We start from the raw sequence: 17403 nt of genomic DNA on the forward strand, positions 1-17403 counted from the left end.
AATATGAATTTAATCCTCAATCAATGGTATAGATTGTGAAGAGTGTTTCTGTAAATGTTATTTCATGAATATTCTAATTTTGTTAGATTTTTTTATTAGTTATTGCAAGATATTGTAACTCTTAATTTGGATATGTACATATCCTAATGACTAGTTACCAGTAGGTAGGTGTTATTTTTACCTTATCAGAGAGAATAATCAGCATTAGCTAATGTATATAAATGCCTGCACTATTCTAGCAATTAAATTGTATAACTTATGTGACTATATCAAAATTTTGAAAATAACTTTAAATTTTAATGATCTACCAGATAAAAACCTTACATTACAGTGCCTTTCATTTATTCTCTTGGTACCAAGATGTTTACATTCTTGGTCACCACTGATTTACACTTTCATGTCCTCTTCAATGTGCATGTGCTGCATATTCTTGAGATTATAGTTCTCAAGCAGTAGGAAGGTGGAAGGAAGAATAGAAATGTTAATATAGACCCAAGAATCTTTTATTATGATTTAACTTCCATCTCCACAGAGAATATTTGCCTGTGTTGATATGATACATCCTGAAAACCAAAGTTAAAAGGTGTTAATTTTCAATATTAAAATAATCATAAAGTACAGTGAAGTATAGCTGCCTCCTGAGAAGAGGGAGGAAAAACCTCATACTAATGGTTTTAACAATAGAGCTTAGTGAGAGTGATCACCATTACAGTAAAGAGAGGAAACATCATCTCATCGTAGGATCAGGAACTGAATCTTTATCAAAGCTACAGCATTAAAACTAGTCCTTAGAGGAAAGGAGATATTTAGAACTTATTTATTTCCTTTTCTTATCAAACCAACTCATACCTTTAGCTGTGATGCAAGGTATGACAGTGCTTTAGCCAGGCTTTTACAGACATTCAGTGACTTTATCAACAGTCTTAAAGTGGATGTTAAACTGTGTGGAGTTACACAATACAGTGATAACTTGGGTAACTCTTAAGATCATTGATAAAAATAAGTACGTTTTTGTCATGGCCCTCCCATTATTAAAAAGGCAAAAGTAAGCAGGATGTTGTAAAGAAGTAAATTATTTTATAAGTGAAGAAAGTAACAAAGGTTTATTTCCCAATGATGGGCATTTCTCACACCCTTTTCCCTGGGTATGAATTCTACCTGTTTTGTCTCTTCCCCCATTCCCAAATCCTCCTATACCTGCTAACTATTGTCTGGGAGAGAAGTACATGCTGCTGCTGTTTCTGACCTACATGTGCTAACTGGACAGATAGTACAGGCAGGCAGAGTAGCTTTCAACAGGTCAAACAGAACACTTAACCGATATATTCATGTTCCCACCCCTCTCTCAGTGGAATGTTAATTGAGGTCTGCCTTCTTAAATGTGCTACAGGTTTCACAAATCTTCTAGGACTCCAATTGTATCCCTTTAAAACTCTGAATTTTTTTTGCAATTGACCAATGATGTACTCAAAAGTTATAGAAGGCAGAGTATACAGCCTTATAGGAACCTGATTAGTTTCTTTCCTTAAAATACCAGGCTAAAAATACACTACACATGAAAAGATTTAAAATCTTTTTTATTCTTTATTTTCCTTATAAAGTGGTGATAAAGATTCTATAATAGTAGTGGAAATAATCTTCCCATCATAAGCATAGAAAGAATGCGATTCCTTGAAACTGTGCCTACTTGCCCAGAAGTTTGGTGAAACTCAAAATAAAAGGTTTTATATTACATTATTCAATGCAATTGTAGCAGTTTTTTGTTTATGGTGCTAGATTTTATGATGCACTCAGATCTCTTGGTATCTGTATTAAGGAGCTAGGACTCAATAAATAGAAAATGCTCACTTAATTATCAGCATTGGTAATCAACCTATTTATCACCTTCTTCTATAATGTATACCTTTCAACTCAGTGTGGGTAGTTTATTTGGGTTTGGAACAATTACTTTTGACTAACATATAGAGCCAGTAATCTTTCATTTCAATTTCTGTGTACAATTTTGAGACTATTTTCTATTTGGGATGTTAATTAATAGTTTTATTATTAACACTTTTCTAGACACTATGAAGAGCAGTTTCTTCAGAGTTCCACCTCAATTTATTCTTTTTTTTTTAGTTCACTGATAAATTTCAGGAATATGTTTTTCAATAAATATTGTTTTATGGTGGTATCCTGGAGGTCAAGACATTCATCTGTGATATGTATACCTTAGATTTTTACAGAGTTTTAGCATTGGAACAGATGCGTTTGGTGTATGATTTAATCCTTATATAATCAATTAAAACAATATTGTCAAGGGTTCTAGAACCACAGTTTGTTGTGGATGTTGAAACTGATGAAGTTTGTAGGAACTACTTGTAGAAAAAATATACAAGAAAGAAGATAAAAATAACTATATTGGGGCACTCCCTGTTGCAACTAGATACCTTCATTCCAGTCCCGCTCAGAACAGCATATGTAGCATAAAAAAAATGGTACAGTTACATCAGAAGATGCTAGGAAAAAAGCACCTCAATACCCTGTAGTTCCATGCCTGGGGCATTCTCCCTTTTCTGCCAGAACCAGCCCTTTAGTTGCGTAAGGAATCTATACACAGTAAATTGAAAGTGTCAGTTTAAACTGAATTGACCATGAATGTGGATGTTAAAATGCAAGAAAGTGGGATGAATTAGACATAATTTGACTGAAAAAGAGCATAACATCTAAAAAACCCACTTTTATTCTGGAAGAGGTATGCACATTTTGCATGCCATTATGCATACCTTGCAGTTTCTCCTAAGTAAAAAAGACCTTGTTCATTTTTGAGAATCTTCAAATCACCAAGATAAGAAAATTATCATTAAGTTTTATGCATTTCCTGTGTTGGTAGTTATGGCTAGTTTGCTAACACAATATACGGAAGATACTCTGTTAATTTTCACCTGTGAGTATCTTCATACTTCTTGCTAAGCTCAAAACTGGAGGAGGCTGAGATTCTGCTTCCATCAGCACCCTAGCAGATCAGCTCCTGAGATGATGAGGACTAGAAGAACAGGAAATAATCATGATGAGAAAAATAAAATACACAGTTGGTCATATTTGCTGGAAGATAAAGAAAAAAGCTCTACATCTGTCATGGGGATTCCTGGAGTGCAAAAAATTTGTAAAAATTGTTTTGACTGCTAGATGGAAGATGTCTTTCTGTGCAAAAAAATATATCCGAGAAGATTCCTATGAACCACAGAACAACTTAGGTCAATCTTCTGTGTTACTTCAAGTCTAGTGGAATAAAAGATGTATGTAATCATGAAAAAATTATATCTAGATGAATCTGTAAGCACATAAATATATAGGACAGGAAGGCTGACAAGCTGCTGAAGTGATGTTTTAAGGCCTAATTATCTTATGCGGAAATAAACAGAGGAAATTACAACTGAAACAGTTGGACAGCATATGTCAGCGAATGATGACAATGCTGAAAAGAGTCTGTGTCTCAAACTTCTTTTCAAAATGGCAAAGAAAAGACCTGAGCCCCCTGTCAGTACTCCCCAGTCTAAAACTAATCAGCTTACTGAAAAGAGAGACATTTGTAATATTTGAAGACATTTTTGATAATTTTTGGCAGAAATAATGGATCTCAAAAACAATACTAAGATTTTTTTTTTAAAGGGCTTTGACATTCAATAGGAAAAGTTAATCTAGCTCTACTTCACCACATACCTGAGATATCATGATGTCCAAATAATTAATATCAACTCCTGCCCAAATGATCTTTTAATAAATGATGGCAGAACTCACAGTTCATTAACTTTAGATACTTCTGGAGAAAATTCAGCAATTTCAGCAAACGAAGAGGATGCTTCAGAAAAAGGTCTCAAGGCAAAGATTGATTAAATCTATTTAAAGATTTAAAGCCATTTCTTAAGTCACAACACATACAAATGGAGGAATTGTTAAAGAAAAGTATGGGAATTGATATGGGAAAGATTTTAAACTTGTCACTGAAGATTAACAAAAATCAATATATAATTGCCAAACTAAAAAGTATGAAGATAATAACTTCGTTTTAAGAAATTTTTTCAAGTTAGCAAAAGTGTCCCCTGCATCTCCTAGACCTCAGAGACCACAAAATTCTCCCTGCTCTGAATATGGGACAGATTGATTTAGCCCATAGTAACAATGCTGTATGGATTAAAGATGCTGCGTAAGAACTTCAGTATCAGAAATAGCTATATTCAATAAATAGAAATGGTAATAGGAGCCCACAGAGTTGAAAGTTCAAAGTTTGTTTAAATTTTTCATATGTCAAGGTTAATATTTTTCCATGCAGACTTAGAGTTAATTTTTTTTACTCACAGCTGGTATAGTGCTGTGTTTTGGAATGGCTGTGGGGATGTTTTAGCTGCCTGCCAAGTTAAACCACAACAATGACTTATGCAAAAAAATGCCTGTCCCTCCACAATCACAATCTAGCCACTGTCAGTATCTGTGAAGATACATTCTGTGAGAGCTCCTCTTCACTTTGCTATATTTTGTCCCAGTAATATCGCACATGATCATTTGTAATAGATTTGAATCTGAAAGAACTAAGGCAATTAGATAAGTAGAAAAATATTCACATAGATGAAACTTTACACCCCAAACCAGATCTTGACAAGCTGCATGTATATGCCTAGAAGAAAGGAATAAAAGTGAAGGATTCATGTGTGTAGAGTTTCTGTGTATGTTTCCAATGATAACAAAGAAATAAATAAATTGAAGTGCTAGACTGGGTTTCAACTAACTAGATAAAGATAAGGAAAGAAGCATGAAGATAACTCAAGTATTATATGGTGAAAAATTTTAACAGAGGCAGAACCCCTCCTATGCAGAGAATGTATGGATAGCTTTAAGAATGCTGATTCTTCTAAGATTTTAAGATTCTCCTAAAAGCCTTAGGACAGCCCACTAAGTCAACTGAGAACCCCACTCAGATATACAAAAAGTCTTTTCACGTATGCTTTCCGATACGCTATTTTTTGAAAGCTGGTTAAACTACAGGTAAATATGGTACTACCTCAGCTACGCTAAGTCTAGTCTCTACGTTGTCACTGTCAGTTTATTATTTGTAAAAGTTGTACTTTGCAAAAGGCACAGGTAATCAAGTGGCAAACAGCTGACTGAGTGTTGAAAGGCTCTTTGATGGTGGCATCAGTTCATGTGACAGTGATTTCTACTGTTACTGATAATAATGTTATAATAGTATAAGAAGCTGTTTTCATTCATATAAAAAAGTCAGAAAAATATAATCACATACTAATTTTACTGTGGCTTGGGGCTATAAGCATATATTGATTTCAGTGGAATTCAGATTTCATGTTCTTTTGAATTATGTTAAAGCAGAAATGTTTTCTTTCCAACATAGTATATTATTCATAAAGTAATTCGAGGGGGGGAAAAAGTAACACATGTAAAGATTGGTTTGGGGGGAATCTTAAAAATTCATTGTTATTGATAAATACTGTTTTTTTCAAGTTTATTACAAAAATGCAAAATTTCGCAATTTATTGCTGCAGTCAGAGCAAACATGCATATAACATACTCTCTCATCATGCCTTCACCTCTGTGGCTTAAGATCTCAAAAAGTAAAGTGTGAAACTGTCTTCTGAGTTTTAGTCATGAAGAAATGTTGGCAATTCATTTAATAAATGCAGCCCACTAACACCTGCGTGGGGAGTAAGCTGAGACCTACAACCTCCTAAATGTTCAAAGTTATAACAGAAATGTAATGACTTGAACTTGAACCTTAAAAAAATTTAAAAGGAAATAAAATAGACTTTGGGGAGGTTGGATTTATTCATATTCCTATATTGGTTGAAATAACATCTTTTATTTTTCCTTTCAAAATCATTGGGATTTATAAAAGGTTTCCTATTTCTATGAATAGTGTATGAAATATTATTATATCTGAATTTCTGGTTATAGCACACCCAGAATCATTTCCCACAAGTGAGATTTGCTATCTGTTTAAGACAGACAAGGAAAAGTTCCTAAATGAACAACTACTAAATGCTTTACAAGTATTTCAGCAGTAATTCTCAAATTGAACAGTGAGTAAACTTACTTTATCAAGTGATGCAAAAGAAGTTGACAATTAAACCCAGTTAATTTCCTTTATGTTTAGAAAGAGGTGAAGCTGGGGGGGGAGTTTTATATCTAGTTGTTAGTGTCATCCCACTTTTAGTTCCATCATTATTCTTTTTTTTTTTTTTTTTTTTTTTTTGTTTTGTTTTGGAAGCAAGTCACACATGAAGTTGGAAAGAAAAGGGAACTGCTTTGGCTGTTTAGATACAAAGTTTTTGTTCTTTTTAAGCTCAGGTTACTTTTGTGCTGTTTAATAAATAAATACTTGATAAAATTAATAAATTATGTAGTAGCTTTTTAAGCTGTTTCTTAATCTATTTCAGGGGCTTCTGATTTTACAACTTTTTAAATAGATAATGGCTTCTCCCAGTGGTTCAGTATTCAGTTGTACCACTTGGTTCTTTAGATTTAAAATGTAGTAGGTGGGGAATCATATACAGGACTGTAGGACATATGAGGTCTGGACATAGAATTGTATTGTTTATTCAAGATGGGGCAAATGAGGACAGGTAATGGGGTTAATGAGGAACCCACCATTCCTCTCCTTTCCTCTTTAGCTGTTGTTTTTAGTGTTCCTATTCCATCTCTTCAGATGCAGTCAAGTAATTTGCTATTGAAGATAGCCATAGGATGGGATTTTGTGCAATTTTTTATTTTTTTTTTTTTATTGTGGGAGTATGATGAGGGCCCTGTACTAACTACTGTGCTCACTGGCTGAAGCCTCTAGCCATGGGTAGTTTCCAGGGGCATATTATAGAGAGCTGAAGCATGACTTTATGAAAGGTGATATCTAACTCATCACAACTCCATTTGACTTTTGGGATTTTTGTAAGGTTGGGATGTAATTCTAATCCAGTTCTAAAATGGGAAATCAGAGCCAAAATGTTGTTTCACCAAAACCATGGATGGAGTCTGTCACAATCAGAATTAGAATGCAGTAATTTTATCTTCCTGTTCCAGTGTCTAATCCTTTCAACAATGTTCTGTCATGACGCAAGCATGTTTCTTGCTAACTCACAGTTCAATACAGCTTTTCAGAGTCAATATCTTCAGATAAGTGATTCACCTGAATTGTCTTAGGACTAATAAGCCAGTGATTCAAAAGCTGACTGACCCAATGGGACCCTGTTCTCTTTTGTGAAAAACCTATATACTTTTAGACACTGTTCCCAGTTGGAGCAAAATTTATTTGCACAGTTCTAATAGGAGTTAAAGTAGTGTTATTTCAATATATTCTGAAAGTTGCTGTCATAGGGTCCATATTGTCATCTCACCTACCTATTATTCTCACTAATATTTATTTTTCACCCTCAAAAAATAATGTCTAAATAATTTGAAAGAATTTTTTATTATGCCTTTGGAATTAAGCTTTCCAATGGAAGACATTAGACCTACACAAGACTTAAACATTAGAAAACATACCTAACAAAACATATAATGAAGCTTATTTACCACCTCCTAGGTGTGGAATAACTGCCAGGGGAAAAAAATTAACCTCCTATCATCAGATTTGGTCCTATGGCAGCTTAAGTTAATTTAATTCTAGTTACCACGGGCATGTCATTTCCTCCACTTTCAGCAACTGTGGTGGCATTCCAGCTCTGTTGAACCATTTCAGTACATTCTCCAGCAAAAAACTATTATAACAAAATAATGTGAATAGTTTCCTGGTAGATTAGAGCATTGAAATGGCTCACTGCAGGAACAAGCACCAAAATTAGTGTAAAAGAAGAAGAGATAGTATAGATCGAACTGGAAGGGAGGGCAGGACTTCGGCAATTTAGAATAACAAAAAGCGAGATCACTATATTATGGCCTTGCTTTTATTCTCTTCCCTAGATATCCTCTGTCAGGGTCACAATAATAAGTTAGGATGTTAGGTGTATTCCAGCATGGACCTTCATACACATGTGTGTGATGGAAGTGCAAAATAGGCTGAGAATAACTCTCCTAATATTTTACAGTTTTACCAACTGTCCTGTACTTTGAAATACACACAGATATGCCATGATAATGTATAGGAAATTACAGAAATCAGAAACATTGTAAGTGAATTATATATATGATTTTTTAAAAACAAAAGCCATGTTTCATTTTGTTTGCTAGCCAACAACATTTTTATAACTTGCAGAATATAAAACTACAACACATTGATATGGCATCCAAAAATACACATGCAGCCATAAAGAATGTTGTGGTTACTTCTACATGAGGGAGCAGTGCAGGCCAATAGGAGAGGATCACCAAAGGAAAAAAGCTGATGCTGAGGATATGATGTTTTATATGTTTCAGGGATTTTCTTCATTCAAACTGACTGTTGTCTGAAAGGAGTCCAGTTCATTCACTTATAAACTGCTTCATGATGTCAGCTGTAACTGGGTGCCACTTCAGAAGCACACTTGTGATGCCAGCTGAAACATGAATGAAAATGTACTTGCAGTGAATTTATAATTTTCTAAACATTAGACTGCAGATGGAAGAATTTCCACAGTCAGGGAAAATTTAGGAGGCTCACAGATTTAGTGGAATTGATGCACCAGAAAGCCTTGTGAAACTAATAAATTAATAAAAAAAAAAAAAAAAAAAAAAAGACTGTATTCATCTGTAGACTGAAAGAAGGAGAAAAATATATTAGCAGTTGTCACTCTTCTCCCTTTGCATTAAAGGAAATTACTTGGCAAGCATCAGGAGAGAAATCTAAATGATATGAAATAGTTACACTATACTCCAGCAGAGAATAAGAGATGGAGGACCTTCTGAGAACAAAGTGCTGTAGAGCAGTTTGTAACACAGGCACATCTGGCTTATCGAAACAGCTTATCTTTTCCCCAATCAGAAATAACATTTCTGAGGTGATGAAATAGAGTAATTCTTATGCAGCTTATGACTTACTTTCAGTAGTGTCTCAAGGCAATAATGAGATACAATATCTTTGTACAAAATCACATGTCTGATTTTTCTTTCAAGTTCTGGTGCTTTAGAAGCATTTATAATGTTTGCTGACCTTCTATCAGTTTCATTTTGGGGTCTTAAAATTGTTTTCTCTTATTTTGACTTTTGAGGCTATGAGATGGGCTTTGATCTGTTGTCCTGATTTGTGCAGTAGCCCCAGAAGCAGCTTTTAAGCATTAGATGTGGCACTATTTAAAGCATATCAAGAGTGTCACATGTGAAGAAAGATCTCCCTGTTTCTTTCTGGATATAAAAAGCTTTTGTCTGATACATGTTGATGGATCTTTTGATATAGAATACTTGTGATACTGATATTAAATAAAAGAAATTAATATGAAACTCAAGAGTACCTATTGGGACATCTTACTGTGCCTCTCCTGTAATTTGACGTTTCTCATTCAATTTTTCGTATGCCTGCATAGCAAAATCAAAACATGATTGTAGACTGTATTAACCACCTATGTTAGTTTAATCAAATTAGAATCAGTAAATGAAGACAGAGCAGTATAGCCTTTATTGCTTATTGTCAGTTAGAGTAGACACTCTTGGGGATGCCCAGTGCAGATTCTGATTGTTAACACTTGCTAAGATTTGTGTTTCCAAGTCTTTACTACCACTACTACTTAGATTTATTAGAAAATGTGTGGATATGTTCCCAAATACTATTACCATGCTATTGTTTTGTTGCATTGGTAGATAACTGCCAAAATCTTGATGTTTTGTCATATGTGATTGCTGGGCTTCTCTGGATGATGGGCTTGTCTGTGTTACAAGTATAGAAACACAGAAGGTACCTATGTGCATACCTAACTCCAGAACCACAAACTGGGGATCATGGCTTTTTAACCTAGGCTTGCTTTCTGGGCATGAGTTGTAACTAGGCAGTGTTGTGCCGATGCCTGGTCAGCCAAATTAATGAGGACCTTGCACTTGATGTTTCTAGTAAACCTTTGTATATCAACATGGTACTGCATAGTGCTAGATATATTATGTGGCCTTTATTCCTGCTAGCTTGAGTGTTTCTTCATTGCATGGTGTAATTTATTTGACTGATTTAATATATCTTGCATTTTACCTCAGGTTTATATTAGGATTTGGCAGCAGCTTCTGGCTCCAGTACACAAGGAAACGAATGGTGATCTTTCTTGTGGGGAAATCAGTGGATTGCCATTTGGACTATGCTGCATTAGCCATGTAGAATGCTAGTTTAACACCAATACAAGAGGAGGATGAGACAAAGACCCTGTCAGTGGTTACACAAACATTTCCTTGATGCAATCACCTTTACATTTGCCCTGAGACAGCAGCATGCATTTGTAGACTCCATTCTGTGGATACAGTGCAATATTATATAAATACATTTTTTCAATTTGAATACAAAGAAATGAGATTTATGATTTTATTTCTCAAAATTTCACTCTTCAAAATGATAATGTGGTATTATATTTTCAAGGAAGACTGCATTTTTTAGGTAAGACAGTTGATCGATCATATAACTTTTGATCCCTATAGCTTCAAAAATAAATTCAATGAAATATTTTTGTGAGGAAAAAATACAAAAGCATCTAGTTAAATTTCAATTTTCCTGTAAGGAACTTGGCAGACAAAAATCTGGAAGTTTTTTCATTCTTCCCAGTTGTCATCTAAGTCTGGGTTAATCAAATAAAGATATGTCTTTAATCATTAAATTTGATTACAGTGTCACTCATCTTTTTTTTTTTTTTTCCTTAATATATGAATCATTATAGAACAACAGTAGAATCTCAGTCTATTCTACTTATAGGAAGTAAAAACATTGGTCTCTTAATACCTTTATTCCCTACAACTTAATATGTGATCTCATCTTTTATTTTCCACACAGCACTTGAACAATTACTGACTTCTGATTCAAATAGAACAACTTATGTCTGCATAGGCAGATCAGAAACTGCATGTTCAATTAATTCTTGATGTTCGATATAAATTCAGCACTGCTCCTCAAAGAATCAGTCATCTATTTTTTCCTGTCCTACTCCATGTTGCTCCCTCCCTTGTGCCAGCTTAAGTGTTTACTCATCTTAGTAAACCACCTTAAGGATCAAATACTTCACAAATTAAACTAACAGAAAAAACCCCAAACACCACCACCAAAAAACAAAACAAAAGATCCCTTTTGTTCCTGATCTGGTCCTCTGAATAGCTACATGAAAACTTCTGTCATTGATGGAGGGCACTACATTGTGGTAGCATCCAAGTTCATGATGTGGGAAAGACCACTTATCTCCATGTCAGTGTCAATTTTTGTCTGGCTTAAACTGCTCATGAAACTAGTGTTAGTTTTCACAAAAATCACCAGTTGTCCTATGCAGGTATGTGTTTAGGTCCCTGAGTATGCATACAATTTGACACTCAGGAAATCTGGAAAATTCAGTCTTCGAATAATTAATTGCTGTTTAAATCTGGCTTCAAATGTTTTTTCTTAGTCAATTTCCTAATGTGTCATCACTGAAGAGTCTTAAGAATGCGACCTGATACAATGGTTCTAAATACCCACAAGTCAATGAAACAAATATGGTGTTTCTCCTTTTTTTTTTTTTTTTAACTTAATGGCTTGTTTCTTTTGTCTTTTCACATAGTTCAATGAGATAGAATTACAATAAATTAATTTTGCAATCATCAAACTCTTCAACTTCTCTTTGGCATTTAACGAATCTCAGAAGCTGTTTATTTGCTGCATATACTTTGCCATCATTAATATTAGCTTTTAATTAAATGGAACTCTGATCTTAATATTTCTAGCTATTTTGCAATGAAATATTTTTGTTAAAGAAGATAATATTTGTTACTGTTTTTCCAATAAATTGAATACTTTCAGAATGCCCTTTTTAGTCAGTAATTATAATATAAAATGTAAGACAGATCTTATTATCACAAGGAAAAGCATTGTGTGCTCTCTTTTTGTATATTTTACTTAGCAACTTAAAATCACAGAGAAGCTTCAGCTGAGAGGGACCTCTGGAGATCATCTGGTCCACCTTTCTGTTGAAAGCTGGCTCTTTTAGATTTGTTTTTTCAGGTTGCTGCCAAGCCAAATCTTGAATATTTTCAAGTAGATTCCACCAGTTCTCTGATATCCATGGTCCTCTGCTAGACACTCTCCCTTTTTTTCAGTTTTTGTCATGAACTCATCAAGTTTGTTGATAACACCAAGCTCCATGGTGCAGTTGACACGCTGGAGGGAGGGAATGCCATCCAGAGGGACCTTCACAAGCTTGAGAGGTGGGCCCGTGTAAACCTCATGAAGTTCAACAAGGCCAGGTGCAAGGTCCTGCACATGGTCGGGGCAATCCCAAGCACAACTACAGGTTGGAGGGACAATGGACTGAAAGCAGCCCTGAGGAGAAGGACTTGGGGGTGTTGGTTGATGAAAAGCTCAAAATGACGTGCTTGCAGCCCAGAAGGCCAACTGTATCCTGGCTGTATCAAAAGGAGTGTGACCAGCAGGTCGAGGGAGGTGATTCTGCCCCTACTCTGCTCTCATGAGACCCCACCTTGACTACTGTGTCCAGCTCTGGAGCCCCCAACATAAGGATCAGTAGGTATTATCCCTCTGATTTCTACAATTTTTTTCCCTGAAATTATGGACTAGATAGGCGTTCAGAAACTGTGACATTGCATCTAGGAAGGTCCTAATGACTTGTACATGGAGAAATGCTAAATCTGCATGAGGAAAAGAGCTATTAAGAATGGTCATTCAGCTGTTAGGAAAGACTGTTCAACAGTTTTCTGTTGTGAGAAATACACCTTCAGTATGAAAAGCAAAAATGAGATAAAGTTGACTTTGTTTCCGGAGAACATGACTGGCCTAAAGATTTTGAGACAGCTTCTCACGGTGGATACTCGGTTCCAGAATTTAATTGTCGCTCTTTTATTACTTTTTTATAGTAATTAAGCTGAATCTGTGACTGGCATTCCTGCACTGTAATAGTCTGCAAATAGAAAACAAAAAGAAGTCTAGTCTCAAAAAGTGCTACTTAAAAATCTAAGTATAGGAAAATAAATACATAAAACAAAGTAGATGAGGAATTATGAAAAGTGAAAAAGTAAATTATACACATATACTTTACCTCAGGGAGACTGTTGAAGATGCATGGCTAGAGTGACCCAAAGAGAGGTTTGCATAAGAAAACAGTGTTCAGAATACCAAATATGATAGCAATGGTCTCCCTAGTAATAAAGATAAGAAGGAAAGGAAACTATTTGCAAAAGGTAAACAGTATTAGCTCAATGCAGCCACTCTAGTGAATGTCTCGTAATCTATTTTTATCAGATGCAAACAAAAAGAACAAGTTGCCTCCATGTAATAAACTTAGAGCAAAGCAACATACTATTCAGTCATGCAAGGTACCTTTTCTTCAATGCAGGGACAGTGCCACTCTCTTCCTCATGGGTGATATTTCTTTGTTCTAGACAGTTCTTAGGCTCATTCCTGTCTAGATCATGTCATTGCATTGGAGTCAGTTGCTATTCCTGGTAATTAAAAGATGTCTATGCCTATAACAGACCAAACTGCTTTGAAAAACGTCTTAAAGACAAAGAGAAAAACAACAGCTCTCTCTCTAGTCTATTGTCAAGCTACCTCTCTAGCTATACACAGTACTTTGCTAGTTATACAGTACAAGAATTATGAGATGGGTAAGATAGGTAAGAAACTCCAGATTGAAATGGAAACAAAAATGACACATAATGTTGAAATCAGATATATGATAATAGATGAAAGTGATTAATGGCACTTCTTAAGAACTGGGTATAGGTCTAACCTTATTTAATATTTTCATTAGTGACCTTGACCAAAGAAAAAAAAGATTATATAATGAAATTTATAGTTGAGATAATATTTGGAGTTATTATTAAAACAGATGAAGATCATGATGTCACACAGATGGAAGTGGAAGCCCTTGAGAACTGGTGTAATAGAAATGGAATTAAATATAATAGTACAAAGTACAAGATAATGCATTTAAAACTAATGACAAGAAAGTCTGTTATTAACATAGAGGTTATCAACTGGAAAAGATAGTTGCTGTGGCAGTTAACCAAAGGATAACTATGGGATGCCAGTGTGATGTGGCTATGAGAGACTAAATGTAATGCTGGGAGATCTACCACACAGACTGTATCGTGTAAAAAAGGATAATACTCATTGTGTTTCTGATCACTGATAATGTGGATTTAGTAAACCTGAATGGATTTCTCTTTCATTGATTGCTCCAGTCACAGAATGCACAGAAACTTTTAGGATTCCCAACACTGACTTTTGCCAAGGAGTTCTATAAATCCACTTCTTGCTGCATGAATACATAACTACTTTTGTTCCAAACTTGTCACTTACTAGATTTTTTTGATGCCCTGTACTTTTACTGAAGGAGATAGTGGAAAATCTGTCTTTATTCATCCTCTCCATGAAGTCATGATTTTATAGGTCTTTATTCCTCCGTCATCATTTTCTTAGTTTATTCTTTTCTTGTGAAAGCCATTCCACACCCTCAGTCATTATCCTCCTCTGAACCTTTTCTAATTCTACCATATCTTTTTTTGAAGTGGCAGATCAGAGTAGGCATGCTATGTAAGTTGTGGTTTCTAACCACTGAAGTAAGGATAATGCACAACAGCCTTTCAACAGGCAGGGGACAAATAAACAAATTTGTAATGAATTTTTGAAAGACTTTGTATATATAATAGAGAAATATTAGATAAATAATAGAGGAAGGGATTTGATAACCAAGATCCTTTTAGTCCTTCTGGTTTCTTTGTTCCTGAATAAAGAATAGGAAGAAGTTGAATTAACACAAACATATTTTCTAGAAAACTTGTAAAAGTTCATAGCAAATTTACGATCATGAATTGGGAAGAAGAAAATGTTTGATTTCAGATAAGATGCAGTTTGGGATTGCATGATGATAGTCTCCAAGAAATAATTAAGTTTGTATTTCATGTAATCAAGACAACATATTCTTTACCAATAATTTAAGTTAAAATTTAATAGAACAATGACTCCTAATATTTTACAGAAAATAATTTTTTAAAGGACGTGTGAAGGTCTTATGAGTGAAAAATGTACAAAAAGAGCATAGATGCTTTTCTAGTGGCCTCAAATGAGCACTGACTCATTGACTTGCCTGAAATAAAACAAAGCAAACAAACAAACAAACAAAAAAGTTAAAGACAAGTGAAATTACTTATACTAGTGGCACAGAACAAATTGATCCTCTGCAGAACAATAAATGTAGATTTATTTACATTGGTTGGAAATGTTTTTCTTGGAGTATTACTCTCAACTGCTGCAGATGTGTTTACTAAGCAAAGTTACAACTATGCATATAAAATCTGTTTTCACTAGACATGATCTATCTGTGACAGCAATATGCAACAATAGGTCACAGTTTAATAGCCCTAGTTTAAGCAATTTGTAGTAAAGCACAGTGTAGGCATATCACTAGTGGACCCCTCTACCTCAGTAGATGCAAAACGATGTCAAAATGCTTTGGAGGAAAAAAGAGCCAAGTCGTATTTAAATCTGTAGTTAGCACAGTTAAATTACAGAGTAGCACAAATGAAGCAAAGGATGTTACATGTTTGCATTCTGTTCTCTGGAAAGCTGAATGTGTGTACTGCTGGCAACTAATGTAAGGGTCACTGAAGACTTAAAGACAAATAGAACAATACAAAATACTGGGCATGATTTATGACCCTTGAAGCTCTCCTCTTTTTTGAAAATGACATTTTCTATGTTATAAAAGGTACCAAGTCATAAAGGCATTTTTGAAAAAAGAGATACACTGAGAATTTTAGGAAGTTCTTATACCAGATTTATAGGTATAAAAACAAACAAACAAACAAAGGCAAGAGTTTCTCAGGGAAGAATCAGTTGTAAAGGACATTTGAGATTAGTTTAGCTCTCTTTTAGTCACTCTTAGCATTTGAGATTAGCTTGGTTAATTAGCTTAAACAATAGATTTCTTGTAAGTACTTGAAATTCTATTATCTTAGTGCCAATTGTTAGTTGCTGTTACTGCTATGTTTGGCTGAGAAAAAAGTTTCAGTGTGAGTATTTTGGAATTGGACTGTCATTCAGGCACTCAGGCTACCCAATATGTTGACCAGCAATAACTCAGATAAGGAACAAAGCAGAGCTGAATCAAATTTCTTCCACCAAGGCAACACAGGTAGAGAGGAGAGGTCTGAGAGAAGGCTTTCCTTCATTTCTTCCAGTGCTTCAGCCATCAATACTGAAGAGCTGGAAATCAAATGAAGCCAGATCCATAGCATTTGAGGAAGGGATATAGTGAAGGAGATTAAATAATGGCCAGAGAAGGGCAATGGAAACTAAGGACAGTTATATTAGATGGAAACCAAGTAAAATGAATTCTATAAAGAAACAAATAGAAAAATATTTTGCAAGGACAAATGCTTAATTTTCCAAGAACTTCTACTACATAATGTGAATATGTTCCTGGTGTTTTATTCTTGCTTAAAAATGCTGGGGTAATGGGAATAACTACTTTGAAATATAAACAGTTTTTGTGGGACAATCTGAAAACAGTAACAAAAAAAAAAGCAATTAACAAAACCTAAAGATCATTACTAAAGTACTTTCAAAGAAGTGAAGTATAGCATGTAAAGAAGAAAGAAAACTATAATTTGGGAAATAAATATTCTTTCTTGTCTGTTTCTATATTGAGCCATATAAATTAGGCCTTTTCTAAAAATATATTATCACTGAACTATGTTTTGTTTTGTTTTTTAAGGTAAGAGGACCCCCACTTGCGGGAGCATTTAAAGAAAGACCAACAAAGCCCACAGCGTTTCGCAAGTTTTATGAACGAGGAGACTTCCCAATTGCCCTTGAGCATGATACTAAAGGAAACAAAATCGCCTGGAAGGTAAGTCATGGCACAGCTGTGACAGCCAGCTGAGCTTATTGAAGTGACATCTCTCATTGTCAAACAAAGTTGGCTTATAAGTACATAAACTGAAATAATTTCTTAGCAAATGGAAAATGGTGGGGAAGCCATTAGAGAAAGGCCCCTGAGTCAGCTGTCTACCTTGGCTAACAATTAAATTATATGCTGCAAAAAGGAAGATGACAGAGTTGCTTTGCCTTAGAGAATTGTCTCCTGCCCAATTCATCTCTATTTTTATGAGGACCTGGCAATGCAGCCTGTTTCAGGCAGTCCATCAAATGATGGAAGTGGCTGGATACAGTGAGCAGCAGCCATTTATCTCCCCCAAATTTCACCTTCCTGCAGGACACTTCCAAATAGAAGCTTTAATTACCTAAATGGATAGGTCAAGATTGCCTGCTCC

General features: G+C 34.9%; 1 protein-coding gene across 5 annotated transcripts in view; it reads left to right on the forward strand.

Moving 5' to 3' along the window:
- Nucleotides 1-17403, forward strand: part of PACRG (parkin coregulated) — a 253865-nt gene that overhangs the window by 47300 nt on the left and 189162 nt on the right. For all 5 annotated transcript variants that reach the window (XM_075748552.1, XM_075748553.1, XM_075748555.1 and 2 more), the window contains exon 3: nt 16845-16979. In XM_075748552.1, the coding sequence (XP_075604667.1) occupies nt 16845-16979 (135 nt within the window). The remainder of the gene's footprint in view (nt 1-16844; nt 16980-17403) is intronic.

Source organism: Balearica regulorum, chromosome 3 (genome assembly GCF_011004875.1).
Source record: "Balearica regulorum gibbericeps isolate bBalReg1 chromosome 3, bBalReg1.pri, whole genome shotgun sequence".
Classification (NCBI taxonomy): domain Eukaryota; kingdom Metazoa; phylum Chordata; class Aves; order Gruiformes; family Gruidae; genus Balearica; species Balearica regulorum.